Source organism: Somniosus microcephalus, chromosome 34 (genome assembly GCF_052327205.1).
Source record: "Somniosus microcephalus isolate GS21.2 chromosome 34, FLI_Smic_1.0, whole genome shotgun sequence".
NCBI classification, from domain to species: Eukaryota; Metazoa; Chordata; class Chondrichthyes; order Squaliformes; family Somniosidae; genus Somniosus; species Somniosus microcephalus.
In genome coordinates this window covers 18,829,646-18,856,897 of record NC_141020.1, presented here as the reverse complement: position 1 = coordinate 18,856,897, position 27,252 = coordinate 18,829,646, and the positions used below count along the sequence as shown (strand labels likewise).

General features: G+C 49.5%; 1 protein-coding gene across 2 annotated transcripts in view; it reads left to right on the top strand.

Moving 5' to 3' along the window:
* LOC147096856 (tyrosine-protein kinase receptor UFO-like) overlaps positions 1-27,252 on the top strand; it is a 91,160-nt gene that overhangs the window by 50,175 nt on the left and 13,733 nt on the right. For both annotated transcript variants that reach the window (XM_085973547.1, XM_085973546.1), the window contains one exon: positions 2,206-2,297. In XM_085973547.1, coding sequence (XP_085829673.1) covers positions 2,206-2,297 — 92 coding nt within the window. The remainder of the gene's footprint in view (positions 1-2,205; positions 2,298-27,252) is intronic.

The following is a 27,252-nucleotide window of genomic DNA, read 5'->3' as shown; positions in this document are numbered from 1 at the left end:
CTATTCAGCCCATCCTGCTCGCCCTGTTACTCAGAAGCTTTTTTTTTATTCGTTCATGGGATGTGGGCGTCGCTGGCAAGGCTCAGCATTTATTGCCCATCCCTAATTGCCCTCGAGAAGGTGGTGGTGGTGAGCCGCCTTCTTGAACCGCTCCAGTCCGTGTGGTGAAGGTGCTCCCACTGTGCTGTTAGGGAGGGAGTTCCAGGATGTTGACCCAGCGACGACGAAGGAACGACGATACATTTCCAAGACAGGATGGTGTGTGGCTTGGAGGGGAACCTGGAGGCGGTGGTGTTCCCAAAATATGCTGCTCAAAATATGTTGGTCTTCCTGTTGCTTTGACCTCAAGCCCCAATCCTACACTGAAATATTTTATGCAGTGTGTGCAAAACGTAAAAAAACTGACTGAAATATCACATTTCCAAATGTATCTATGAGGAGGTAGACCCATAACTAAGTACAGGAAACTTTCTGGTATCCGGCACGGACGGGACCGACGTGGTGCCGGTTCATCAAAAATTCCGGATAACCGAACGCTATAGTAAAAGATACGGAGCTCAGAGCTCCGTATAAAGCAACAAACCCTGTTGCTTAGCAACAGCTTCAGAACAACGTCCACAAGTTGCAAGCGTCTCTGTAGCTTAGCAACAGCTGCAGCCACACCCTTGCACAGCAACAAATGGAGTAAGAAAAGTAATAAAAGTTACCTGAACCTACTCCTGAATTTTGCCGGTTAACCGACATTTCCGGTTATTTAGGTGCCGGTTAATCGAATGTTTCCTGTAGTCTTATACTGAATTATATTCAAAAGATCAGAAATGCTCCCCACTATTTTATATAAATCTCTTTTTTAAAAACGGATCTAATTGAATGCGGGAGCTGCCCCGAGGGGCTGAATGGCCTACTCCTGTTCCTAATGTTCCTGTTACTATAAGGAAGCTGGATAACCAAAGAGTCACTGACCAAGGAGGTTTACTTGCTGGAGGGTGATGTAAAATGACTACTAAGCACTTGGTTGGAGTATAAAACAAGGCTTTAATCAACTGTTTCACAACCATGAGATTCTAGTTACATCACTAGTTCCTGGTTACAAAAACATCCTGAGCAAGCTGGGCCCATGCCCGAGTATGGACGGCGCCACCAGCTGGCCGCCCCCAGTGTTACTTCATGAGTCATGATAAGATTCATGACAGAGGGTAAAGGCTTTGGCAACATGTTGGGAACATCTGGGACCACCTCTCCGTGCACCCCCTCCCTCACCTGTTGCCCCATTACTTCTGGCTAAACAATGATGCGGTGTCTCCCCCCGCCCCCCCCCCCCATATCGAGGTCTGTGCACCTCACTCAGATCAATGTGACATTAGCAAGCGATGGCATTAACCCCGGTTCAATATCCAGAGTCTAGTGCCCATCCCGTGTAGGCCTGTTTAATTCGGGCCGCTTGAGTCGTTTTGTCATTTCAAACGCATTACCCTGGAGTGAGGTTGCCAACTCTGGCCGGACATAGTCCAGGAGGTTTCATCATATGACCTCCCGCCTCCACCCGCCCCGCCCCCACACTCCCGCCATTGGTCTCCCGACACGACGTTAAAGGAGGAAAGAGAGGCGGAGAGGTTTAGGGAGGGAATTCCAGAGCTTGGGGCCCAGGCAGCTGAAGGCACGGCCACCAATGGTGGAGCGATTAAATAAGAAGTAGGAGCAGGAGTAGGCCATACGGCCCCTTGGCCCTGCTCCGCCATTCAATAGGATTAAAATCGGGGGATGCTCAAGAGGCCAGAATTGGAGGAGCGCAGCTATCTCGGAGGGTTGTGGGGCTGGAGGAGGTTACAGAGATAGGCAGGGGCGAGATTACAGAGGATTTGAAAATGAGGACGAGAATCTTAAAATTGAGGCGTTGCTTAACCAGGAACCAGTGTAGGTCAGCGAGCACAGGGGTGATGGGCGAACGGGACTGGGTGCGAGTTAGGGCACGGGCAGCCGAGTTTTGCATGACCTTAAGTGGGAGGCCGGCCAGGAGTGCGTTGGAATAGTCAAAGTCCAGAGGTAACAAAAGGCAAATGGATGAAGGTTTCGGTAGCGGATGAGCTGAGGCGGGGGCGGAGTCGGGCGATCCTGGAGATTTGGCAACCGCAGCCTGGTGTGCTCTGGTTTTTGTAGGGTGACGGGCGCCGTCCTTAACTCTCGCTCGTTTCATGTGTCCTACAGTGAGGCCTTTGAGCCTATGATCGAGAGAGGGGAGCTGGTGGTGCGCTACCGCGTGAAGAAATCGTACAGCAGAAGGACCACCGAGGCCACGCGTGAGTAGCCCGCGCGGATCTGACGCAGCAACACCTTAAACTCATCGGCTTGTTTCGAGCGAAACAAAGGCCCACCCTTCAGTCCATCCACAAAAATTTCAAAAAAAGATTAAATTATTTTGGGTTGCAGACTATCTCGCCAGACATTGAGGCCTTCAAATCAGGCTCTTCAAATATTAGCGCACGAACACTTCACACGTGTCTGAGATTCTCTTGCCTGGTTTTATTTGAGGCCCCTAAGCACCTACCTCACAATCGTGGACAAAGGAATTTCGTACAGTAATGTTTGACAAACCCAATTTCAAGGCCCAATTAATGAGGAAGGATGTTCTTGCCATGGAGGGAGTGCAGCGAAGATTCACCAGGCTGATACCTGGGATGGCAGGAATGACGTATGAGGAGAGATTGGGTCGATTGGGCTTATACTCGCTGGAGTTTAGAAGAATGAGAGGGGATCTCATTGAAACTTATAAAATTCTAACAGGACTAGACAGACTAGATGCAGGAAGGATGTTCCCGATGGCCGGGGAGTCCAGAACCAGGGGTCACAGTCTAAGGATAAGGGGTAAGCCATTTAGGACAGAGATGAGGAGGAATTTCTTCACCCAGAGAGTGGTGAACCTGTGGAATTCTCTACCACAGAAGGCAGTAGAGACCAATTCATTAAATATATTCAAGAAGGAGTTAGATATATTTCTTAAGGCTAAAGGGATCAAGGGATATGGGGAGAAGGCAGGGACAGGGTACTGAATTTGGATGATCAGCCATGATCTCATTGAATGGCTGAGCAGGCTCGAGGGGCCGAATGGCCTACTCCTGCTCCTATCTTCTATGTTTCTATGTTAATTCACTTGGAGAAAAACACTGCAATCCATTTATTCGCCTGTTTTTTCCCCCCCCCCACTGGGATCGGGGGCTGGCACCTCCGTAATGGAATGAATGGGTGTGGGTCCACAAAATTGAGCCTAATTCAGCACTAAATTGGAGATCTTTGCTTCGAGAGGCCGCATGTGTGGGGGAACTGGGGGGAAAAAATGTAACGCTGGTGCGGTTGGGCTTGCTGACTGGAGATGGGCTGGAGTTGATGGAGCCTCACTCTTCATCTCACCCAAGCTGTGCCCGACCTGCGAGTGCTTGACGATCGCTAGGAGTGGACCTTTCACACTGATGGGTAGGAAAAGATTGGGTTGTGATTGGCTAATTTTGGTGCTAACGTTATACCAATACTAACATTAATTAATCATGGAACCAGATTGAAGTCTTCACTCCTCAAAGGCCGCCAGTCAATAGGTGTTCACTAACTCAGTGACAATCACTCTCTGAATCTCCTGTCTGCCTCATGTGCTGGCTCCCTGGGACGGCCAACATCTGGTGCCTGGCAAATCAACTAAAACTCTCCGCAAAAGAACAACCATTCTGGAAATATCGGAGCATGCTGGCAAGGGCAAGAAAACAAAAGAGCAGAATGATCATTGTGTTCACTCCCTCTCCAACCTCCCCCCGCCCCCACCAGTCTTTGATGCTTTCAATTTGAATTGGGAGTGAGTCGGACCTTCAACTAGCAGACATCTGCGTTTCTGGTCAGACTTTCAGAATTTCTCCTGCGCTTAAGAAAAGTATTAAATTCTAATCTGATTCTAACCCTTATCCAGGGGCTTTCCATTGGTGGCGTGGTGGGGAAGGTGGGTCATTGAATACATTGGAGTCGGGATTAGTCAGCTCCCGGTTTCAGGCGCGTAGGCAGCAGTGAGAGCGCAATGCCCGCCCGGGCCGAGAGGCTGGCGTCCTGCCTAAAATTATGAGAAGTCACACAACACCAGGTTATAGTCCAACAGCTTTATTTGAGATCACAAGCTTTCGGAGCGCTGCTCCTTCGTCAGGTGAAGTGAAGAGATGCATATAGGCACAGCATATATAGTCAGAGAATTGTTCTCTGACTATGCTGTGCCTATATGCATCTCTTCACTTCACCTGATGAAGGAGCAGCGCTCCGAAAGCTTGTGATCTCAAATAAAGCTGTTGGACTATAACCTGGTGTTGTGTGACTTCTCACATTTGTCCACCCCAGTCCGACACCGGCATCTCCACATCATGCCTAAAGTTAGGCCTTGGGCTTCACTAATATTAGTTGGGCGAGCTGACGAATTTTGGGCTGCCTACCTCACCGGCAGTGGCCCAAAGATTAAGCCCCCGGGGAGTGAGGTGGCGGGGAAGCGGTAATGGGGAAGGGGGCAGATCGGGATACTGTGGAGTCAGCGGGAGCGCTCCAGCTCTTCCTGGCTCCACAGCAAAGCTTTTTTTTTTATAAACATCTTACCTTTTGCCGGCGGTTGCTCAGCAACCGCTTAAGGACCCCGAGCGGAGCAGGCCCGGCTCCTGCTGCCCGATTTAGCAGAGGGGGAGCAGGGGCCTAAAACAAGCTTTTGGCCCCTCATTTACATCTGTAAGGAGCCTAAGGCCTATTTTAGGCGGTCGCCTGGGACGTCCCACTATCGGGTCGGATGTCTTTCAGTCACCTTTTGGGAGCGGGACGTTGGCCTAAGTTGCGCCTGATTTACATCCTTAAAACAGGCGCAACAAGGTCCAATTTTATTCACAGAATCACAGAAACCCCACAGTGCAGATAGAGGCCATTTTGGCCCATCGAGCCTGCACCGACACATATCCCACCCGATCCCCGTAACCCCTACACCAACACATATGATTGGCTAATTTTGGTGCTAACATTATACCTATACTAACATTAATTAATGATGGAACCAGTTTGAAGTCTTCACTCCTCAAAGCCCACCAGTCTATACTTGTTCACTCTCTCTTAGGCAGTCCCTCGGAGCCGAGGATGACTTGCTTCCACACTAAAAATGAGTTCTCAGGTGACTGATGAGTCCAATGCGGAACCTACAGTACGATAGCAAAATACTGCGGATGCTGGAAATCCGAAATAACAACAGAAAATGCTGGAAAAACTTGAGTCCTGACGAAGGGTTTCGACCTGAAACGTTGACTCTATTTCTCTCCCCACGGATGTTGCCTGGCCTGCTGAGTTTTTTCAGCATTTTCTGTTGTTATTGCGGGATCTCTGTCACAGGTGGGGCAGACGGTGGTTGAAGGGGCGGGTGGGTGTGGTGCTTGGGTTGAAGGGGTGGGTGGGTGGGGTGCTTGGGTTGACATGCGCTCCTTGCGCGGCCTGCGCTTGGCTTCCGCTTGCTCCCGGCGAAGAGACTCGAGGTGTTCGCCGCCTTCCCGGATGCTTCTTCTCCCACTTTGTGCGGTCTTGGGCCAGGGATTCCCAGGTGTCGGTGGGGATGTTGCACTTTTTCAAGGAGGCTTTGAGGGTGCCCTTGAAGCGTTTCCTCTGCCCACCTGGGGCTCTCTTGCCGTGTCGGAGCTCCGAGCAGAGCGCTTGCTTTGGGAGTCTCGTATCGGGCATGTGGACGATGTGACCTGTCCATCGGAGCTGATCGAGCGTGGTCAAAGCTTCGATGCTGGGGATGTTGGCCTGAGCGAGAACACTGACGTTGGTGCGTCTATCCTGCCAGTGGATTTGCAGGATCTTGTGGAGGCAGCGATGGAGGTACCTCTCCAGTGCTTTGAGGTGCCTGCTGTACATGGTCCATGTCTCTGAGGCATACAGCAGGGCGGGTATCACTGCTGCTCTATAGACTATGAGCTTGGTGCCGGGTTTGCGGTCCTGGTTCGTAAGCAAGTAAATACTTGTTCACTAACTGAGTGACATTCACTCTCTGACTCTCCTGTCTGCCTCATGTACTGGCTCCCTGGTACGGCAAACATCTGGTGCTTGGCAAATCAACTAAAACTCCCCGCAAAAGAACAACCATTCTGGAAATATTGAAGCTTGCTGGCAAGGAAATAAAAGAGCAGAATGATCATTGTCTTCACTCCCTCTCCAACCCTCACCCTCCCATTTACTTCAGGCTTTCTCTGAACTGATACAGTCAACTGAAAACTGGGATAATAAGCAGTTACTTGTTGGTCAAGGCAGTGGTCATCAATGGCCCAGAAACATTCCAGGCCATAGAGAGCCCCACACACACACACACATACACAGGGTCCAAAATCTCACCCAGGCAGAAGACTCCAACTTCAGCTGCCGCGACTTTGTGTAACTCGTTGGAATGGGCCGATTGTAGTAAAGGAAAGAATTGCATTTCTGTAGCGCCTGCCACGACCCCAGGACGCGCCAAAGCGCTTTACCGCTGCCGAAGCACTCGCGAAGGGGAGTCACTGTTGTGATGTAGGCAAACATGGCGCACAGCAAGATCCCACAAACAGCAACGTGACAGTGACCACCGGATCATCTGTTTTAGTGTTGTTGGTTGAGGGTTAAAAACGAGGGAGGACTCCCCTCGGCTCTTCCACCGGTAATAGTGCCGTGGGATCTTCTACGTCTACCTGAGATGGCTAACGCAGCCTCGTGTTTGATGTGCTGGTGATGACAGGCGACTGTGATCCCGCTTGGTAATGGTAACACTGGGGTCATTTTAACTTTGGGCGGTATTGAATCAGTCACCCGTTATACAACCCGCTCGTCTTCGAAATAGTGGCCGTGGGATCTTTTACGTCCACCCGAGAGAGCAGACGGGGGCCTCGGATTTACGTCTCATCCGAAAGACGGCACCTCTGACAGTGCAGCGCTCCCTCAGCACTGCACTGGGAGCGTCGGCCTGGATTTTTGTGCTCGCGTCTCTGGAGTGGGGACTGTGAACCCACAAACCTTCTGACTCCGAGGCGAGAGTGCTGCCCACGGAGCCACTGGCTGGCACCTATCTGCTGCTAACCTGATTGAAATCAGCCATTTCGACAAGGATCAGTGATTGGACCAGGGACCTGAGACCTTGCTGGGTTATCCTTCTGACAGCCCCGCTACCAACAAACTCACCGGCGGAGCTGCGAAGCAAACCAATGGAAAGCCACTGGACAAGGTTGGAATGAAGTCCCCGTTGTTCAAATAGTCCACACACAACCCACCATTATGCAGATAAATGCGTCGCTACATATAATGACTGGAATGTGGCTAATTGTGGGCGGGGAGACAGTACATTATATCAGACCCGAAATAAAAAACAGCTGTACACATCTGTTGTAAACAACACTGCAGTTTAAAAGGACAGATGTGAATTGCTCCCTCGTCACTCCCTCTGCTGGCTGTGTTTGGCTGTTTTTCTCCTTGCCCTCCCTGTGTCAGGGATACATACATTCATACGATGCTTGCTGACCTCCCTAATGTCAACTCTCTGCATTTACAAATCCACAACTGGGCTCCGTCTGGCTCAAGGGAGTGAGGTCAGTGAGGCAGGGCAGATGTTGCAGATGTGTGACCCGCCTACAAACTGTGAGGGAGTGAAAACAACTCTCGGAAGATCGAGCCACAATGTTTCATAGCTCCGACAAAAAGAGAACACACAGCCACGCGACGGGAACTTAGCTCGGAGATGTCCCAGTGGCCAACAGACGCACTGCCCGATGCGGAACTGAGCTACGCAGCATTGGGTGGTCACCAGGATCTCGCCGGGGTGGAGGGGGGGGGCGGGGGCGGGGGCAAAAGTTGCCTCAGCCCCTTAGCTCGGGGAGGTGAAGCTGAGCCCAATCTCCCGCCTTTGTCATAACAACAGAGAATGCTGGAAGCACTCAGCAGGCCAGGCATCATCCGTGGAGAGAGAAACAGAGTTAACGTTTCAGGTCTGGGACCCTTCTTCAGAACTGGAAAAAGGCTAGAGATGTTAAGCAGGTGCAGAGGCAGTGGAAAGGGGGAGGGAAGGGGAGGAAGGAATTGAAGGAACATTCGGTGCCAGGGTAGGAGACAGGCGAGATTAAATGTTGCAAATGGGGATGGCAGAATCATAAACAGCCTGAAAAATGGGCTGAAATTGATGAACTCAGTGTTGAGTCCTGAAGGCTGTAAAGTGCCTAATCGAAAGACGAGGTGCTGTTCCTCGAGCTTACGTTGAGCTTCGTTGGAACAATGCAGGAGGCTGAGGACGGAGAGGTCAGAGTGGGAGTGGAGCGGAGAATTAAAGTGACAGGCGACCGGAAGCTCGGGGTCACCCTTACGGACTTTGGTCGCCATTCGTTGACCTGACATCAGAAGGCAGGTGAGGGCAGAGGTCAGCTGAGGTCAAGCTTGGAGCTGCCAATACTCAGCCCAGGCCCATGCACGTAGTGTGGTTACTTGGGCAAGTTACTACTGGTTACTGACTTGTGACCTCTGGTCGAAGGTTTCCTTAGGGAAGTTCCTCAGTGTTGTCCAGTTGCCTGTGTGTCCCTGCAACCAATGACCATAGTTTGTAAATGAATTGAATAACTTTTAACCCCACTTGGCTTCACCATGTTATGTTTAACCAATAATAATTGATGAGTGCACAGGGTTACACCGAAGTAGTGTTTTCTAGTTGCCCCCCAATGCTAAACACAAGGCCTTCCCCCTTCTCCCGTGAAGCAGGCAGCTTCCCTGTGGTGACTCAGCGATTGTTATATTGGTGGGTGTGACATTACAGATTGCGTCTGATCAGGGGGTTCTGATCTATCAGCCGCGGCTCAGTTGGTAAAACTCTTGACCCCCCAAGTCAGAAGGTCATGGGTTCATAGTCCTACCCCAGCAGGGACCTGAACGCAAAATCCAGACTCCCAGTGCAGTACTGAGGGAGTGCTGCACTGTCAGAGGTGGCATCTTTCAGATGAGACGTTAAACGGAGATGTCTGCCCTCTCAGGTGGATTTTTAAAAAATTCACTTATGGGATGTGGGCGTCGCTGGCAAGACCAGCATTTATTGCCCAGCCCTAGTTGCCCTCGAGAAGGTGGTGGTGAGCCGCCTTCTTGAACCGCTGTAGTCCGTGTGGTGAAGGTGCTCCCACAGTGCTGTTAGGGAGGGAGTTCCAGGATTTTGACCCAGCGACGATGAAGGGTCGGCGACATACTTCCAAGTCAGGATGGTGTGTGACTTGGAGGGGAACTTGGAGGTGGTGGTGTTCCCATGCGTCTGCTGCCCTTGTCCTTCTAGGTGGAAGAGGTCGCGGGTTTGGATGGTGCTGCCGAAGAAGCCTTGGCGAGTTGCTGCAGTGCATCTTGTAGATGGTACACACTGCAGCCATGGTATGCTGGCGGTGGAGGGAGTGAATGTTTAAGGTGGTGGATGGGGTGCCGATTTAAGCGGGCTGCTTTGTCCTGGATGGCGTCGAGCTTCGTGAGTGTTGTTGCAGCTGCACTCATCCAGGATGTGAAAGATTCCAAGCCACAGTTTGAAACAGAGCTTGTCGATGTCCTCGGCAACATTCCCTCCTCAACCGCCGCCATCAAAAGCAGATTATCCGTCTTAGTTATCTCCTTTGCTGTTTGTGGGAGCTTGCTGTGCGCAACTCACCTGCTGCGTTTACCCTACATAACAACAGCGACTACTTCCAGAAAAAAATAATTATTGTTCTGGTGTACTGTGTCCAATTCTGGGCACCACGCTTTAGGAAGGACGTGAAGGCTTCGGAGAGGGTGCAGAGGAGATTTATGAGAATGGTTCCAGGGCTGAGGGATTACGGTTACGTGGATAGACTGGAGAAGCTGGGGTTGTTCTCCTTGGAGCAGAGAAGCCTGAGAGGAGATTTGATAGCGGCGTTTAAAATCATGAAGGGTTTAGAGAGAGTAAATAAAGAGAAACTGTTTTCAGTGGCTGAAGGGTCGATAACCAGAGGGCACAGATTTAAGGCGATTAGCAAAAGAACCAAAGGCGACATGAGGGGAAACTTTTTTGCACAACGAGTGGTGAGGATTTGGAATGCACTGCCTGATAGGGCAGTGGATACAGATTCAATAGTGGCCTTCAAAAGGGAGTTGGATAAACACTTGAAGGAGAAAGAATTGCAGAGATCTGGGGAAAGAGCGGGGGAGTGGGACTGACTGAATTGCTCTTCGAAAGAGCCGGCGCAGGGTCGATGGGCCGAATGGCCTCCTCCTGTGCTGTACTATTCTACCATTCTATTGTCCTAAGTTTGTTCTCCCTTCTAGTCGTTTGATGTCAGCCATATGCTCTGTGACAGTCAGCCAGACTGGTCGGTACGATCAAGGCATGTCCTGCTGGCAGACCAAGCCACAGAAAAGCACTGGCATTTTTTAATAATGAACCAAGATCCCTCTAGCTTCAGTTGGTATCAGCCCATTAAAGATGTGTATGAGCTGTTTTATGAATCTAGCGCCCTGTGGCTGCAAATGGACGGCTTTCATCGTTCGTTCTGCAGCGGAGACAGATGTGCCCGGGGGCGCTGGCATTGCTGTGCAGTTATTTTAATATCAGTCAGCCCCGGGCTGACATCGCCTGTTCCGCCCCTCGGTGAGGCTCTGCAAAGCTGCAGTCTGCGGAGGTGAAGGAAAGTCTGAGCACAGAGCAACATCTCACCAAACACGGTGTCAGCTGTGGCTCAGTTGGCAGCAGTCTCGCCTGTGAGTCAGGAGTCTCCTCCCTCCAGAGACTCGAGCACACAATCCAGACTGATCCTCCCAGTGCAGTGCTGAGGGAGTGCCGCACTGTCGGAGGTGCCGCCCTCTCAGGTAGATGTAAAACACCCCGTGACATTATTTCAAAGAAGAGAAGGGGGGAGTTCTCCCCCGGTGTCCTGGGCCAATATTTATCCCTCAACCAACATCACTAAAACAGATTATCCGGTCATTATCACATTGCTGTTTGTGGGAGCTTGCTGTGCGCAAATTGGCTGCTGCGTTTCCCACATTACAACAGTGACTACACTCCAAAAAGTACTTCATTGGCTGTCAGGCACTTTGGGACGTCCTGAGGTTGTGAAAGGCGCTATAGAAATCCAAGTCTTTCTTTCTACTTTAGAATCGCAGAACAGAAGCTGCCACAGGAGGGAAGGCTAAAGTATTGGGTGGGACCCACTGCTGAAATGTTAACTGTTTCTTTCCTCTTTCTGTTTTCATTTCACAGTTTCATTTTTTTTTTACATCCACAATGCAGATTCAGTAGTGACATTCTAAAGGAATTGGATAAATACTTGAAGGGGAAAAAAAAAATACAGGGCTATGGGGAAAGAGCAAGGGCAGTGGGACTACAGGAAACTCTCGATTTACCGGCACCCAAACAACCGGAAATCTCGGTTAACCGGCAAAATTCAGGAGTAGGTTCAGTTAAGTTTTTCTTCATATTAGTGTCCGTTTCTTGATTCTTGGCTGTGTAATCGGGGGTTCCTGCACTTGTTGCTAAGCAACAGGGACGCTTGGTCTGTGGCCGGGCTTCTTGCACATAAGAACATAAGAACATAAGAAATAGGAGCAGGAGTAGGCCAATCGGCCCCTCGAGCCTGCTCCGCCATTCCATAAGATCATGGCTGATCTGATCCTAACTGCCAATCCACTCTCCTGAAATCTAACAGAATTAGACACACGAAATAGGAGCAGGATCAGGCTACATGGCCCCTGGGCCCGCTCCGCTACCCACAGGGCCATGACCGATCCGAACCTAGACTCATGTCCAAATCCCTGCCCGCTCCCCGTAACCCTTAATTCCCTTTACTTCTAGGAAACTGTCTATTTCTGTTTTAAATTTATGTAATGATGTAGCTTCTACAGCTTTTTGGGGCAGCATATTCCATGGACCTACCACCCTCTGAGTGAAGTAGTTCCTCCTCATCTCAGTTTTGAAAGAGCAGCCCCTTATTCTAAGACTATGCCCCCTAGTTCTAGTTTCACCCATCATCGGGAACATCCCGCATCCACCCGATCCAACCCCTTCACAATCTTATACGTTTCAATAAGATCGCCTCTCATTCTTCTGAACTCCAATGAGTAGAATCCCAATCTACTCAACCTCTCCTCATATGTCCATCCCCTCATCCCCGGGATTAACCGAGTGAACCTTCTTTGTACTGACTCGAGAGCAAGTATGTCCTTTCTTAAGTATGGACACCAAAACTGTACGCAGTATTCCAGGTGCGGTCTCACCAATACCTTGTACAACTGAAGCAATACCTCCCTATTTTTATATTCTATCCCCCTAGCAATGAAAGCCAACATTCCATTGGCCTTCTTAATCACTTGCTGCACCTGCATACTAACCTTTTGAGTTTCGTGCACCAGGACCCCCAGATCCCTTTGTACTTCAGTACTTTCCAGTTTCTTGCCATTAAGATAATAACTTGCTCTACGATTTTTCCTGCCAAAGTGCATAACCTCACACTTTCCAGTAAGCAACAGGGAAGCCTGGATTTGTTGCTGTGTACGGGGCTCTCGTACCTTTTAGCTATAACTCTCTGTAATCCGGACTTTTTGATAAACCGGCACCACGCCGGTCCCGTCGGTGCCGGATATAAAAGAGTTTCCTGTAATTGGATCACTCTGCCAAAGAGCCAGCACGGGCACGATGGGCCGAATGGCCTCCTTCTGTGCTGTGCCATTCTATGGTTCTAATGCAAGGAGACTTTTGTTTGCGGTATAACCAGGAGTGGAATGAGCTACGTTCAATCACTCAAGGGTTCTTCACTCACTTCGAAGCCAGGGTCTGTCCTCTGCTCTATCCTAAACTAGGTGCAAGGAACAAACCTGTGGTCTCATGGACCTCTCAGCTCGCTCCTCCATCCCTCTCTCTCTGTCACCACCCTTCCTCGCTCTATTTTGCCGCTCCTGCTATGGTCAGAGTTTAAAGACTGAGCGATCCCATTTCAGTAATGGGGTCACTCAGTCTTTAAACTCGGCAATGGGCCGAGATCAGTTTTGCCACAGAGGCCCCTCTGTCACAAAGAATTGGCATCGCCATGAAAAATTGCCTTTATGTTTAAATCGCGAGCGCTGACAACACTGGGGGGCGGGTGGCGAGAGACCTGGCAGGAGTCCCTTGCCCTGACCGAGCGTGCATTAGCGGCCACACAGCTGAAAGGATGTGATCGCTGAAGCTCCTTCGGTTAATAACTGTGGCCTCTGGGCTTGCGCAGTGCGAGGAAGGGGGTGCGACCCGCGCAGTCTGTCTGTCGCCCGACTGACTCCGTCGCTGCTTCCCACAGTCGAAGGGCTGAAAAGTAACAGCAAGAATGGAAAAAAAAAAAATGCTTGTTAAAGGGGCTGCGATGACCTTGTTAAAGGGCAACTGTGATACAGCTGTGAGACTTTGTGTAGGGAGACGTCAGAAAAGAAAATTTGCGTTCCGAGCTCCCACTCAGAACAGGAGTTAATGATAAGCTCCAGATTTGCATGTATCAGCCCGGCTGGTTGTAATTGTGGCAATACAATCAGTGGTGAAGCTCGGGACAATGTGGGGGACGGGGCTGTATCATTAACCCAGTAATGGCCCATCTGACTCCCGCAGCCCTGATCCCACCTGACTCTGGTCAAGCAGAGGCCGAGGCTCTCCAATGGCTTAAAGAAAGAACTTTGCATTTCTATAGCGCCTTTCACCTCCTCAGGACGTCCCACAGCGCTTTACAGCCAATGAAGTACTCTTTCTGAAGTGTAGGCACTGTTGTAATGCGGGAAACACGGCAGCCAATGTGCGCACAGCAAGCTCCCACAAACAGCAAATGTGCGATAATATTCTGCTGGTGTTGATTGAGCGATACATATTGGCCCAGGACACCGGGGAGAACTCCCCATCTCTTTTTCGAATAGTACCTCGGGGTCTTTTACGTCCACCCGAGAGGGCAGGCGGGGCCTCAGTTTAGCGTCTCATTCCCGAAAGACGGCACCTCCGACAGTGCGGCGCTCCCCCATCGCTGCACTGGGAGTGTCAGCCTAGATTTTGTGCTCAAGTATCGTGGAGTGGGACTTGAACCCACGACCTTCAGACTCGGGGGAGGGAGGCGGGGGGTGAGAGTGCTGTGCTAGTGAGCCACACCTGACAACGAGGTAAATGAGTCTCTGAGCCACACAGACTAAGAATCCCCACTCTGAGCTCAGTTACCTTGTCTTAGCCTGTGGTCGAGATACTAAAATTGCTTTCAGTACCCTGGTTCAGAGAAGAGATAATTAGCCAGCGACACCTGCTGGAATGTTTGTGAATGGCAGGCGCGGACAGGATCGGACTTGGCAATGATGCACCCCACAGTTTAATATCAATGCTCATGAATAAACATAGAGACATAGAAGATAGGAGCAGGAGTAGGCCATTCGGCCCCTCGAGCCTGCTCCGCCATTCAATGAGATCATGGCTGATCATCCAAACTCAGTACCCTGTCCCTGCCTTCTCCCCATAGCCCTTGATCCCTTTAGCCTCAAGAAATATATCCAACTCCTTCTTGAATATATTTAATGAATTGGCCTCTACTGCCTTCTGTGGTAGAGAATTCCACAGGTTCACCACTCTCTGGGTGAAGAAATTCCTCCTCATCTCTGTCATAAATGGCTTACCCCTTATCCTTAGACTGTGCGAGTACAAGCTCAATCGACCCAATCTCTCCTCATACGTCATTCCTGCCATCCCAGGTATCAGCCTGGTGAATCTTCGCTGCACTCCTTCCATGGCAAGAACATCCTTCCTCAGATAAGGCGACCAAAACTGCACACAATACTCAAGGTGTGGTCTCACCAAGGCCCTGTACAACTGCAGCAAGACATCCTTGCTCCTGTACTCGAACCCTCTCGCTATGAAGGTCAACAATAATGGGGAGGAATGGAAGTGTGACTGCTGCTTACTCCAGCAAGGGATTCAACATCATCAGGAGAGGAGACAAATACCCTTTCAGGGGTGGATTTCAGGTTGGATCCTACACATTCTCCATTGAGGTCGCTACAAGAGCTGAACAAAAAAAAGACAGCTCTCAAAGTAAAAGATCACGAGGGTATCAGTAACCTGACAATGGGCCCATCTTGATACTGTTCTGTGGAGTCACTGCACATATTTGACAGGATTGGTAGAATCACATTGAGCAAATATACTCGCAATATGGTGGAAAGTGCTTCGTAACACTTTTTGGAAAGTGCCTCAGTGGGTGGCACTCTCGCCTCTGAGTCAGTAGGTGGTGGGTTCAAGTCCCACTCCAGAGACTTGAGCCCGTAATCTAGGCTGACACTTCATCGCAGCGAGGGAGTGCTGCCCTCTCGGATGAGGTGTTAAACCGAGACCCTGTCTGCCCTCGGGTAGATGTGAAAAGATCGTCCACCCGGGGCAGGGTAGTTGTCCTATGAATGTTCTTCAATCAACACCACCAGAACAGATTATCTGGCTATTGGTCTTCCTTCAGACCAGTACTTCACCCTATTGTTACCCGGCCCAAGCTTGGAAGGACTCATCTATAATTGGTCCTTTTCACCGTTCAAGTGAACATTACGGTGTCGATTATAAATGCAGAACTTTGTACAAGTGGACCCCATATTGGGATTTTGGGTACCAAGGTCAATGCCTGAATACCTGATCTCCGAGCCTAGTCATTGCTTAGACTAGGCTTGTATTCCCTTGAGTATAGAATATTGAGAGGTGATCGAATTGAGGTGTTTTTTTAATTCGCTTATGGGATGTGGGCGTCGCTGGCAAGGCCAGCATTTATTGCCCATCCCTAGTTGCCCTTGAGAAGGTGGTGGTGAGCCGTCTTCTTGAACCGCTGCAGTCCATGTGGTGAAGGTACTCCCACAGTGCTGTTAGGGAGGGAGTTCCAGGATTTTGACCCAGTGACGATGAAGGAATGGCCGATATGCTTCCAAGTCAGGATGGTGTGTGACTTGGAGGGGATCTTGGAGGTGGTGGTGTTCCCGTGCGCCTGCTGCCCTTGTCCTTCTAGGTGGAAGAGGTCGCGGGTTTGGGAGGTGCTGCCGAAGAAGCCTTGGCGAGTTGCTGCAGTGCATCTTGTAGATGGTACACACTGCAGCCACGGTGCGCCGGTGGTGGAGGGAGTGAATGTTTAAGGTGGTGGATGGGGTGCCGATCAAGCGGGCTGCTTTGTCCTGGATGGTGTCGAGCTTCTTGAGTGTTGTTGGAGCTGCACTCATCCAGGCAAGTGGAGAGTATTTAAGTTTTTAAGATGATTAAAGGAGTTGATAGGGTAGATAGAAAGAAACTATTTCCTCTGGTTGGGGGAGTCCAGAACAAGGGGACAGAACCTTAAAATTAGAGCCCGGCCGTTCAGGGGTGAAGTCAGGAAGCACTTCTTCACACAAAGGGTGGTGGAAATCTGAAACTCTCTCCCCCAGAAAGTTGTTGAGGCTGGGGGCGGGGGGGAGCGGGGCAGTCAATCAAAAATGTCAAAACTGAGATGAATAGATTTTTGTTAGGTAAGGGTATTAAGGGATGTGGAACCAAAGCGGGTTGATGGAGTTAAGATGCAGATCAGCCGTGATCTAATTGAATGGCGGAACAGGCTCGAGGGGCTGAAAGGCCTCCTCCAGTTCCGAGCCATGCCACGACCTGTGCCGCAACCGCTAGCCCATCAGATCTACCTTTTATGAGAGTTTTCCACACCCTCCCCCACACTGTACTGAAGTTCTGCTGAGGCCGCCGAGGATCTGTTGTGCTTGAGGCCTAATTCCAGGCTCGCCTGAGCCGCCTGTGGAGTTTTCTCACAATAATCGCAATAACGTTTGCTGTTTTTGTGTGCGTGTGTCTGGGGCTTGGGCTGATGCAGCGTTCAGCTCATTTACCAGCTCTTTGAGTCTCACGGAACTCTTGACATTCCCAGCACAAGGCCTGACCTCAGATGCTTGCCCCTGACTGTTTCAGCCAGGACTCCCTGCCGATGGACAAAAGGTTAACGCGGGCAATTCAAGGCTAAAAATAAACAATCGGCTGGGAGTTTTTCTTTGTTACATTTCAAAAATGTTTTTTCAGTTCCCCCCGCCCCCCCGCCGCCTCCATTCCCCTGCGAACAAACAGTTGAGTCTGGCGTTTGTGGTCAGTCTTCGAATGCCAGTGAGTCACTCCAGCTTTGGATTCTGCCATCAGTCGTTTAACAAAGTTTGTGGTATTTTTATCGCACCTTTCATGACCTTCAGACCTCCCAAAGTGTTTTACAGCCAATGAAGTACTTTTGAAGGGCAGTCACTGTTGTAATGTAGGAAACGTGGCAGCCAATATGCGCACAGCAAGCTCCCACAAACAGCAATGTGATAATGACCAGATAATAATCTGTTTTAGTGATGTTAATTGAGGGATGAATATTGGCCCCAGGACACTGGGGAGACCTCCCCTGCTCTTCTTCGAAATACTGCCATGGGATCTTCGAACGTCCACCCGAGAGAGCAGGCGGGGCCTCGGTTTAACGTCTCATAGAAACATAGAAGATAGGAGCAGGAGTAGGCCATTCGGCCCCTCGAGCCTGCTCCGCCATTCAATGCGATCATGGCTGATCATCCAAACTCAGTACCCGGTCCCTGCTTTCTCCCCATATCCCTTGATCCCTTTAGCCTTGAGAAATATATCCAACTCCTTCTTGAATATATTTAATGAATTGGCCTCAACTGCCTTCTGTGGTAGAGAATTCCACAGGTTCACCACTCTCTGGGTGAAGAAATTCCTCCTCATCTCAGTCCTAAATGGCTTACCCCTTATCCTTGGACTGTGACCCCTGGTTCTGGACTCCCCCGCCATCGGAACATCCTTCCTGCATCTAGTCTGTCTAGTCCTGTTAGAATTTTATAAGTTTCAATGAGGCCCCCTCTCATTCTTCTAAACTCCAGCGAGTATAAGCCCAATCGACCCAATCTCTCCTCATACGTCATTCCTGCCATCCCAGGTATCAGCCAAAAGACGGCACCTCCGACGGTGCAGCACTCCCTCAGCACTGCACTGGGAGCGTCGCCTGGTTCCATGGTAACCCTTTGGGCCCTTTGTTGCGCCGGGATTGGCTGCGGTGGGGCTGAACTTGCGCATTTTATTGCATCAAAACACACTGAATGACTTTTTGGAACGTGACCTTGAGATTCCTCTGTACCTGCGCCCAGAGACACCCATAACCCGGGTGCAAACCAATCACGCGGCTTAAAAGATTACGGAAATTTGGACGTGAGTGAGTTTTTAAAATTCATTCACGGGATGTGGGCGTCGTTGGCAAGGCCAGCATTTATTGCCCATCCCTAATTGTCCTTGAGAAGGTGTGCGCGTAAGTAGGCCCAAAAGACCTTGTTCTTTTATGGCCGTCTATCGACCCCACCGCCCCAACACATCTCCGCTCAAAAAACCGGCCCCTCCCCCCTAGTTACGGAGCTTCAGGTATGAGTTTCCTGCAATCGCGCTTTCAAATTACGGCCGGATTTTTCAGACGCATTCTTCTGGCGTTTTATTGCAATGTTTTGAGCGTTTCATTTTAAGAACTCCTCCTCACTGAGACTGGCTCTGTATTTTCTGTTTCTTTGTCAGCTGTGGCTCAGTGGGCAGCACTCTCGCCTCTGATGTCAGAAGGTTGTGGGTTCGTAGTCCCACTCCAGAGGCTTGAGCATAAATCCAGGCTGACACTCCCAGTGCAGTGCCGAGGGAGTGCTGCACTGTCAGAGGGGCTGTCTTTTGGACGATAAACCGAGGCCCCGTCTGCTCTCTCAGGTGGACGTAAAAGATCCCATCCTACTGTTTTGAAGAAGAGCAGGGGGAGTTCTAGTGCCCTGATCTATATTTGTCCCTCAATCAACATCACTAAAACAGATTATCTGGCCATTATCACATTGCTGTTTGTGGGAACTTACTGTGTGTAAATTGACTGCCACGTTTCCTACATTACAACAGTGACTACAGTTTAAAAAGTACTTCATTGGCTGTAAAGCGCTTTGGGACGTCCTGAGGAAAGGCGCTATAGAAATGCAATTTTCTTTCTTTTTTTTTAATGCGTTTTATGGCCTGAGTAATAAGTCACATTAAAAATTGAAAAGCTTCCCCCTGATTGAAGATTCGCAAACACGCTGTGCCTGAGGAATGACGGTTGAATGAGTTGAAACATTAATCTTCAGATTTAAAAAGAGGAAATATACTGGTTTGGATTCGGCACTTTCCTGGGGCCCCGATTGCTAAGGCTGATTTACGCCTATTTACCGTTCCAGCGCCTTCTTAAGCAGGAAATTTTGAGCGTAACTTGACAATGGCCGAATGGGTGCATTTTCGGGCCTAACTTTCTGTCAGCACCCAACGCACCAACCGGCAACGCAGTCCAGAGCTTCGCTACTCTCTGGGAAATATCTAATTCAACTGTTCAGATAGTTCCTGCAGTCTTCCCACTCTCCTCTCCAACCCCCCCTCCCCACCCGCCGCCCACTGCTGCCTCTAATTGTTCTTAAATTATTCCAGCATTTTTTGCCTCCTCTATTCTGTCTGACTTGCCTGGATGAGTCTTTTTAGGCAGTCCCTCGGAACCGAGGATGACCTGCTTCCACAGTAAAAATGAGTTCTCAGGTGACTGATGAGTTCAATGCGGGACCTACAGTCTCTGTCACAGGTGGGGCAGACGGTGGTTGAAGGGGTCGGGTGGGTGGGGTGCTTGGGTTGACGGGCGCTGCTTGCGCTTGGCTTCCGCTTGCTCCCGGCGGAAGAGACTAGAGATGTTTGGCGCCTTCCCAGATGCTTCTCCTCCACTTTGTGCGGTCTTGGGCCAGGGATTCCCAGGTGTCGGTGGGGATGTTACACTTTTTCAAGGAGGCTTTGAGGGTGTCCTTGAAGCGTTTCCTCTGTCCACCTGGGGCTCTCTTGCCGTGCCGGAGCTCCGAGCAGAGCGCTTGTTTTGGGAGTCTCGTATCGGGCATGCGGACAATGTGACCCGTCCCTCGGAGCTGATCGAGCGTGGTCAAAGCTTCGATGCTGGGGATGTTGGCCTGAGCAAGAACACTGACGTTGGTGCGCCTATCCTGCCAATGGATTTGCAGGATCATGCAGAGGCAGCATTGGTGGTACCTCTCCAGTGCTTTGAGGTGCCTGCTTTACATGGTCCATGTCTCTGAGGCATACAGCAGGGCAGGTATCACTGCTGCTCTGTAGACCATGAGCTTAGTGCCGGGTTTGAGGTCCTGGTCTGATGAGTGCAGCTACAACAACACTCAAGAAGCTTGACACCATGCAGGACAAAGCAGCCCGCTTGATCGGCACCCCATCCACCACCTTAAACATTCACTCCCTTCACCACCGGCCTACCGTGGCTGCAGTGTGTACCATCTACAAGATGCACTGCAGCAACTCGCCAAGGCTTCTTCGGCAGCACCTCCCAAACCCGCGACCTCTTCCACCTAGAAGGACGAGGGCAGCAGGCGCTTGGGAACACCACCACCTCCAAGTTCCCCTCCAAGTCACACACCATCCTGACTTGGAATTATATTGGCCGTTCCTTCATCGTCGCTGGGTCAAAATCCTGGAACTCCCTCCCTAACAGCACTGTGGGAGCACCTTCACCACACGGACTGCAGCGGTTCAAGAAGGCGGCTCACCACCACCTTCTCGAGGGCAATTAGGGATGGGCAATAAATGCTGGTCTTGCCAGCGACGCCCACATCCCATAAACGAATAAAATTTTCAGAGAAATTCCCCTTCCGACTCAGACGAGAATGCTACCCGTTTGAAACATAGAAACATAGAAGATAGGAGCAGGAGTAGGCCATTTGGCCTCTCGCGCCTGCTCCGCCATTCAATGAGATCATTGCTGATCATCCAAACTCAGTACCCTGTCCCTGCCTTCTCCCCATATCCCTTGATCCCTTTAGCCTTAAGGGAACACGTGTCTTCTTGTCCTATTTTTCTAGTTCAATTTATAGCAATATTCTGGATTTATCCTCTTCCCATTCCCTCAACTATCTTATTTGCCTCTATAAGACCACCTCTCCGACTCCTCCGTTCCAGCCTCTTCGCATAATGCAGACTAAACCGTGAAATCCTGCTTCCTCACTGTTTAGGCCCTCATAAATATTAGCTATCTGGGGGAGGATCTGATGGTTGACTGGACCTCATGGGACTGACCTCCAACATGGGCCAGTCCCTTCATGGGATGGGAAGGGGGGAAAATATATGTTGAAAATAATGGGTACGCACAGTCATATTTAACTTCTTTTTAATTCATTCTCACCGGCAAGGCCGGTATTTATTGCCCAACCCTAGTGGCCCTGAGAACGTAGTGTTGGGTTTTCTTAGATGCATTTAAGGGGGAAGCTAGATAAGTACACGAGGAAGAAAGGAATAGAAGGTTATGTTGATGGGATGAGCTGAAGTAAGGTGGGAGGAGGCTCGTGTGGCGCATAAACACCAGCAGAGCCCAGTTGGGCCGAATGGCCTGTTTCTGTGCGGTAAATTCGACGTAATACTTACCCTTAGTCCGGGGCGCTCAAGCCAATTGTACATAAGAACAGGAGGAGGCCATTCAGCCCCTCGATACTGCGCCACCATTAAATTTGGAACATAGGAACATGGCTGATCTGTACCTGAGCTCCATTTACCCTTCCTTAGCTCCATACCCAGTGATACCCTTACCTAACAAAAATCTATCGAGCTAAGTCTTGAAAGCTCCAATTGTCCCAGCATTTTGGGAGAAAGAATTCCAAATTTCTTCAAATTTGTGCAAAGAAAAGTGTGTCCTGATCTTGTTCCTGAATTTTAAGATGATGTCCCCCTCGTTCTTGATCCCTCGCCAGAGGAAATAGCTTCTCCGTATCTACCCTATCAAATCCTTTAAACATTTCAAACACCTTCATCAGATCACGAGAACTAGGAGCAGGAGTCGGCCGCACGGCCCCTCGAGCCTGCTCCGCCATTCAATAAGATCATGGCTGATCTTCGACTTCAACTCCACTTTCCCGCCCGATCTCCATATCCCTTGATTCCCCTGGAGTCCAAAGATCTGTCGCTCTCGGCCTTGAATGTACTCAATAACTGAGCATCCACAGCCCTCTGGGGCAGAGAATTCCAAAGATTCACAACCCTCTCAGTGAAGAAATTCCGCATCATCTCAGTCCAAAATGGCCGACCCCTTATCCTGAGACTGTGTCCCCTGGTTCTAGACTCTCCAGCTAGGGGGAAACAACAACAGCATCTACCCTGTCAATCCCTCCTCAGAATCTTATATGTTTCAATTCTCATTCTCATTCTTCTGAACTTGTGCAACTTGTCCTCATAACTTAACCCCCTAAGCCACGGAATCATTCTGGTGTAGAACAGTTCAATCTGTATTTGAGGCTGGGGTTTGGCTCACGCCACACTGGACGGTGCCATTGGGCAAATGTTTTATATTTGTTCTGTGTTTAAATTGACTTAGGGAGTCGAATAGAGCTCAATGAGAAGAAAGAAAGAAAAGACTTGCATTTATAGAGCGCCTTTCATGACCTCAGGATGTCCCAAAGGGCTTCCCGGCCAATTAAGTGGTCATTATTGAGAACCCGAGAAAGGATTGGCCGATTGGATGTTTAATCCTTGTAGTAACCGGAATATCCCGTCGGCAGGAATTGTTGGGTGGGATTTGGTATTCAGGACGTTGCTGAAACAGCCTCGCTTGTAAAGCCCACAATCATCTGCTTTTGCTCAGCGTTTGTGGAAAGCAGCCAGGGCTTCATGGAAATGCTGGGAGAATAGCTGGGCCGGCGATGGATTGGGAACCTCCCTCGTTGCAGCCTGAGTGGGACAATCATCGGAACGCTAACTGAGCACAGCTCAGGCAGCCGGCTCGATCCCGGGTCTGTGTTGAGCTAGCTGGTCCCGGCCGCTGTGGCGGTCTGGGGTGCGGACGTTTCTCGACAGCGCCCCCTTGGGACGAGGAGGAGTAAAGACTCATGCTAGGGTTCAGTCGCCTCTTCGCTGTTGAGCGAGTCCTGCTGGAACATGAGCGTAGGCACCAGATGATCGTACAACATTTGAGCCTCCCGAGATATCCGAGAGGATTTTGAAAGTAACCTTCGGACCTCCTGATCTCATTGTAATCCTCTGTCAGGACTTTGTATGGCCATTGATGCATTGAAGCGCCTTGGGACCAATGTTCATAAGAACATAAGAAATAGGAGCAGGAGTCAGCCATTCGGCCCTTCGAGCCTGCTCCGCCATTCAATAAGATCACGGCTGATCTTCTACCTCATCTCCACTTTCCTGCACTATCCCCAAATCACTTGATTCCCTTAATATTCAAAAATCTATCGATCTCTGTCTTGAATATACTCAACGGCTGAGCCTCCACAGCCTTCTGGGGCAGAAAATTCCAAAGATTCACCGCCCTCTGAGTGAAGAAATTTCTCCTCATCTCAGTCCTAAATGGCCGACCCCTTATTCTGAGACTGTGACCCCTGGTTCTAGACTCCTCAGGCAGGGGAAACATCCTCCCTGCATCTACCCTGTCAAGGCCAAGTTCCCTCTTAGTTCTTTAAGGCGCACAGTCCCATTAACTGGCTGCGCGGCCCATTCGAATTTTTGCATGTGCGCGGTTCCTTCCATATAAAAGCCGCTGAGCGGCCTGCGCGGGGCCTCCAGACCGTCCCGCGGCCGCGCAGCTTAGCGGGAACGTAGCTTGGGACGTCAAACTACGTTAAAGGCGCTATATAAATGCGTGTTGATTGGTCCTGAAACTTCAGCAAAACCTGAAGACATTCCTTCCAACTCTTACTTGCTGGGAGGCTCCACCTCTCATCTAACATCTTGGTCACGATTTTAACTCCGGGCTGATTTGGGGGCAGGTGGGCAGCGAGGTGAGCAGAAAACGCACCCACCCCCCACCCCCCGGCCTCATTTAAACCCTTCCCAGATGACTTCCGCCCAGGAACGGGCGAGAGGCACGCCCCCAGAGACCGCCCGCAAACACCAGGTGAGATCGGCTACAAGGGCCATCTTATTGGTCCAGATATTCCGATCACAGGCCTCCCGCAGGCGGAGGACAGCAATCTGAAAAAATCTGCGCCCTTACCTCCGGGCTCCCGGGACGGGCACAATTCCGGTGCTGGGCCTCTCCAAACTGCCGGTCCGCAGGGCCCACGTATCCCAGAGGCGCAGGCGGTTCGCAGCGTCCCTGGGATCACGTGGGCCACGGGGAGCCAATCACAGAAGGGAATCTCCCTTCATACACTTGACAGGAAGACCTGTCAAATATATGAATGGAGATCACCCCCAAAAACAGAGTAAAACTTCAAATAATTTTTTTTTTAAATCACATTTTTAAAATGACTTGAAATTACAATAAATGAACTATTTTAAACAAAAATTTAAATTTTTGAAAAAAGATTGAAGTTCTTTACGGGGCTAAAAATAAACTTACCTTTTTTTAAAGTATTTTTAAATGATAAATCAGTGAATTAAAAAAAAAAACCTTTTCCAACTCTTATCCTGGTAAAAGCTGGCCTTGCACCTGCTTTTACCAGGCGCAAGATTGTAAGGGTTTTCTGCGGGCGGAGAGTCTCCAGAAAGCGGAACTCTCTGCCCGTAGAGGCCCTTCTCCAGGGCAGGCGGAGGATCTGTCAAGACCATTCTTCACAGGCTGTGCGTCCCTGAAAGCAGCATTTCCGATGTCCCTACGGGTGGGTACACAGCGCGTACCCATTCGTAGAATATCCGGGAATATCCGGCCCATTATATTTTGATGGCACATGGTTTAAATAAAATAAGGTATAAGTTGCTCAAATTTCTCAAGAGTTGCCAATGCATTTACAGAATGTACCAAGTCTGAAATCATTCAAAGGGATGATTCCTTACTTAATAGCCCATCTATACCATCCTTTTATTTCATTCAGTGTCTCCACTGAAAAGGTGCCGATTTCTTCAATGCAATCCCATTTTCTTTTATTAGTTCGACCTAATTAAAGGGCAAGGTTGGCAAAAGGAAACAATGGAATATATTTGGCCTTATCTGGCAATACTTTCTACCAGTTTTTAACTCTCCTAGTGCAATGGACATGTTTACTCGTTTAGGTGCCATTAAGCAGTATTGGGTCACCAACAAGAATAATTGTTCACAGCCTCTTCCATGTTGTCACGTATAAAAGTGCACCCAAGGTACATCTATGGTGTGATGTTAATTGAGGTGTATAAAATTATGAGGGGCCTAGATAGAGTGGATAGGAAGGACCTATTTCCCTTAGCAGAGAGGTCAATAACCAGGGGGGCATAGATTTAAAGTAATTGGTAGAACGATTAGAGGGGAGTTGACAACTTCTTTCACCCCCAGAGGGTGGTGGGGGTCTGGAACTCACTGCCTGAAAGGGTGGTAGAGGCAGAAACTCTCACCGCGTTTAAAAACCTTGGATATGCACTTGAAGTGCCGTAACCTACAGGGCTACGGACCAAGAGCTGGAAGGTGGGATTAGGCTGGGTAGCTCTTTTTCGGCCAGCACAGACACGATGGTCCGAATGGCCTCCTTCTGTGCTGTAACTTTCCATGATTCTATGAAGCACATTCCAGGAGGAAATCCCCTTAAATTAAGACATTTTTGATCTGGAACATCCTTATTTTTTTTCTAAGCAGATCAAAAGGACAGGGTCCAATCCGAACCTGTGGCAAATACAAAATATTGGGCGATCACAAGCCCATTGGGCACCTGGTAATGTTTAGGAACAAAAAAAACAGATCAAAAGAAAGTCTGATTTATTTATTCTTTGCCTGTTGCATTTGAGAAGAAGCCTCTGTACATGGACAAGGGGAAACAGTGCGAGGAGCTGCAAGGAGCGACTTGCCTGTAATGCCTTAATTTAAGGGAATTTCCACCTGGAATGTGCTTTATTTGGTTTGCTTTTTAAAAAAAAAAGGCACTTTTCAGTCAGAGCAATTAATATCTTATTGTATTTAAACCATGTGCTATCATATCCCTATCTCTGTAATCTCCTCCAGCCCTACAACCCTCCGAGATCTCCAATTCTGGCCTCTTGATCATCCCCGATTTTAATCGCTCCACCATTGCTGGCCGTGCCTTCAGCTGCCTGGATTCTAAGCTTTGGAAATTCCCTCCCTAAACCTCTCCGCCTCCCTACCTCTCTCCTCCTTTAAGACGCTCCTTAAAACCTACCTCTTTGACCAAGCTTTTGGTCACTTGTCCTAATATCTCCTTATGTGGCTCAGTGTCAAAGGTTTGTTTGCTAATCACTCCTGTGAAGCGCCTTGGGACATTTAACTATGTTAAAGTCGCTGTATAAATAGAGGTTGTTGTACAGGAGTGTAGTGGTTATGTTACTGGACTAATAGTCCAGGGAATGAGAGTTGAAATCCCACCATAGCTATCTGAATCCAGTTTTAAAATCTAAACATGTCAGTAAAAGTGCCCATGAAACTGTGGAGTGGTCCTAAAAACCCAACTGGTTCACTCACATCCTTTAGGGAAGGAAGCCTGCCGTCCTTACCCGGTCTGGGCCTATAGGTGACTCCAGTCCCTCACCAACATGGTTGACACTTAACTGCCCTCTGGCCTAGCGAACCGCTCAGTTGTATCAAAGCGCCAGCAGTGGTTCAAGAAGGCGGCCCACCACCATCTTCCTAGGGCAACGAGGGATGAGCAATAAATGCCGGCCTTGCCAGCGACGCCCACACCCTGAGAATGAATTTTTAAAAAAACTACAGGAGACTTTGGTTTATCCGGAGGTTGTATGTCCGGAAACCTCGATCTACCGGCAGAAATCAGGAGCTGTTTTGTTAGGTTTTTTTTCTTCTCGTGGCTTTTTTTTCCAACAGTCAGGCTCTGCAAAGTCTCTCTGAAGCTGTTGCTAAGCTACAGAGACGCTTCCAAGATACGGGCTGACTGTTTGAAGCTGTTGCTAAGCAACAGTGTTTATTGTCAGATACGGAGATGAAAACCTCCGTATGCTTCAACATTAACTTTGTATGTCCGGCAGTTTTGATAGATCGGCAACAGCTCGGTCCCGTCGCTCCGGATATAACAAAGTTTCCTGTATTTCAGAAATGCACAAAGCGTTTTCAAAGAACGCTGTCCTCCTATCTGGGTTTTGACTGTGGATCCAGTACAATAATAGATAATCCTTCGCCCCCCCCTCCATAAAAATAACCGCTTTAGCTTCATGACGATTTGGCCATATATTATGCTGCTGATGTGTGTTTATGAATGCAGATAAACCAATCTAAATGATGAAGATTTAATAACAAA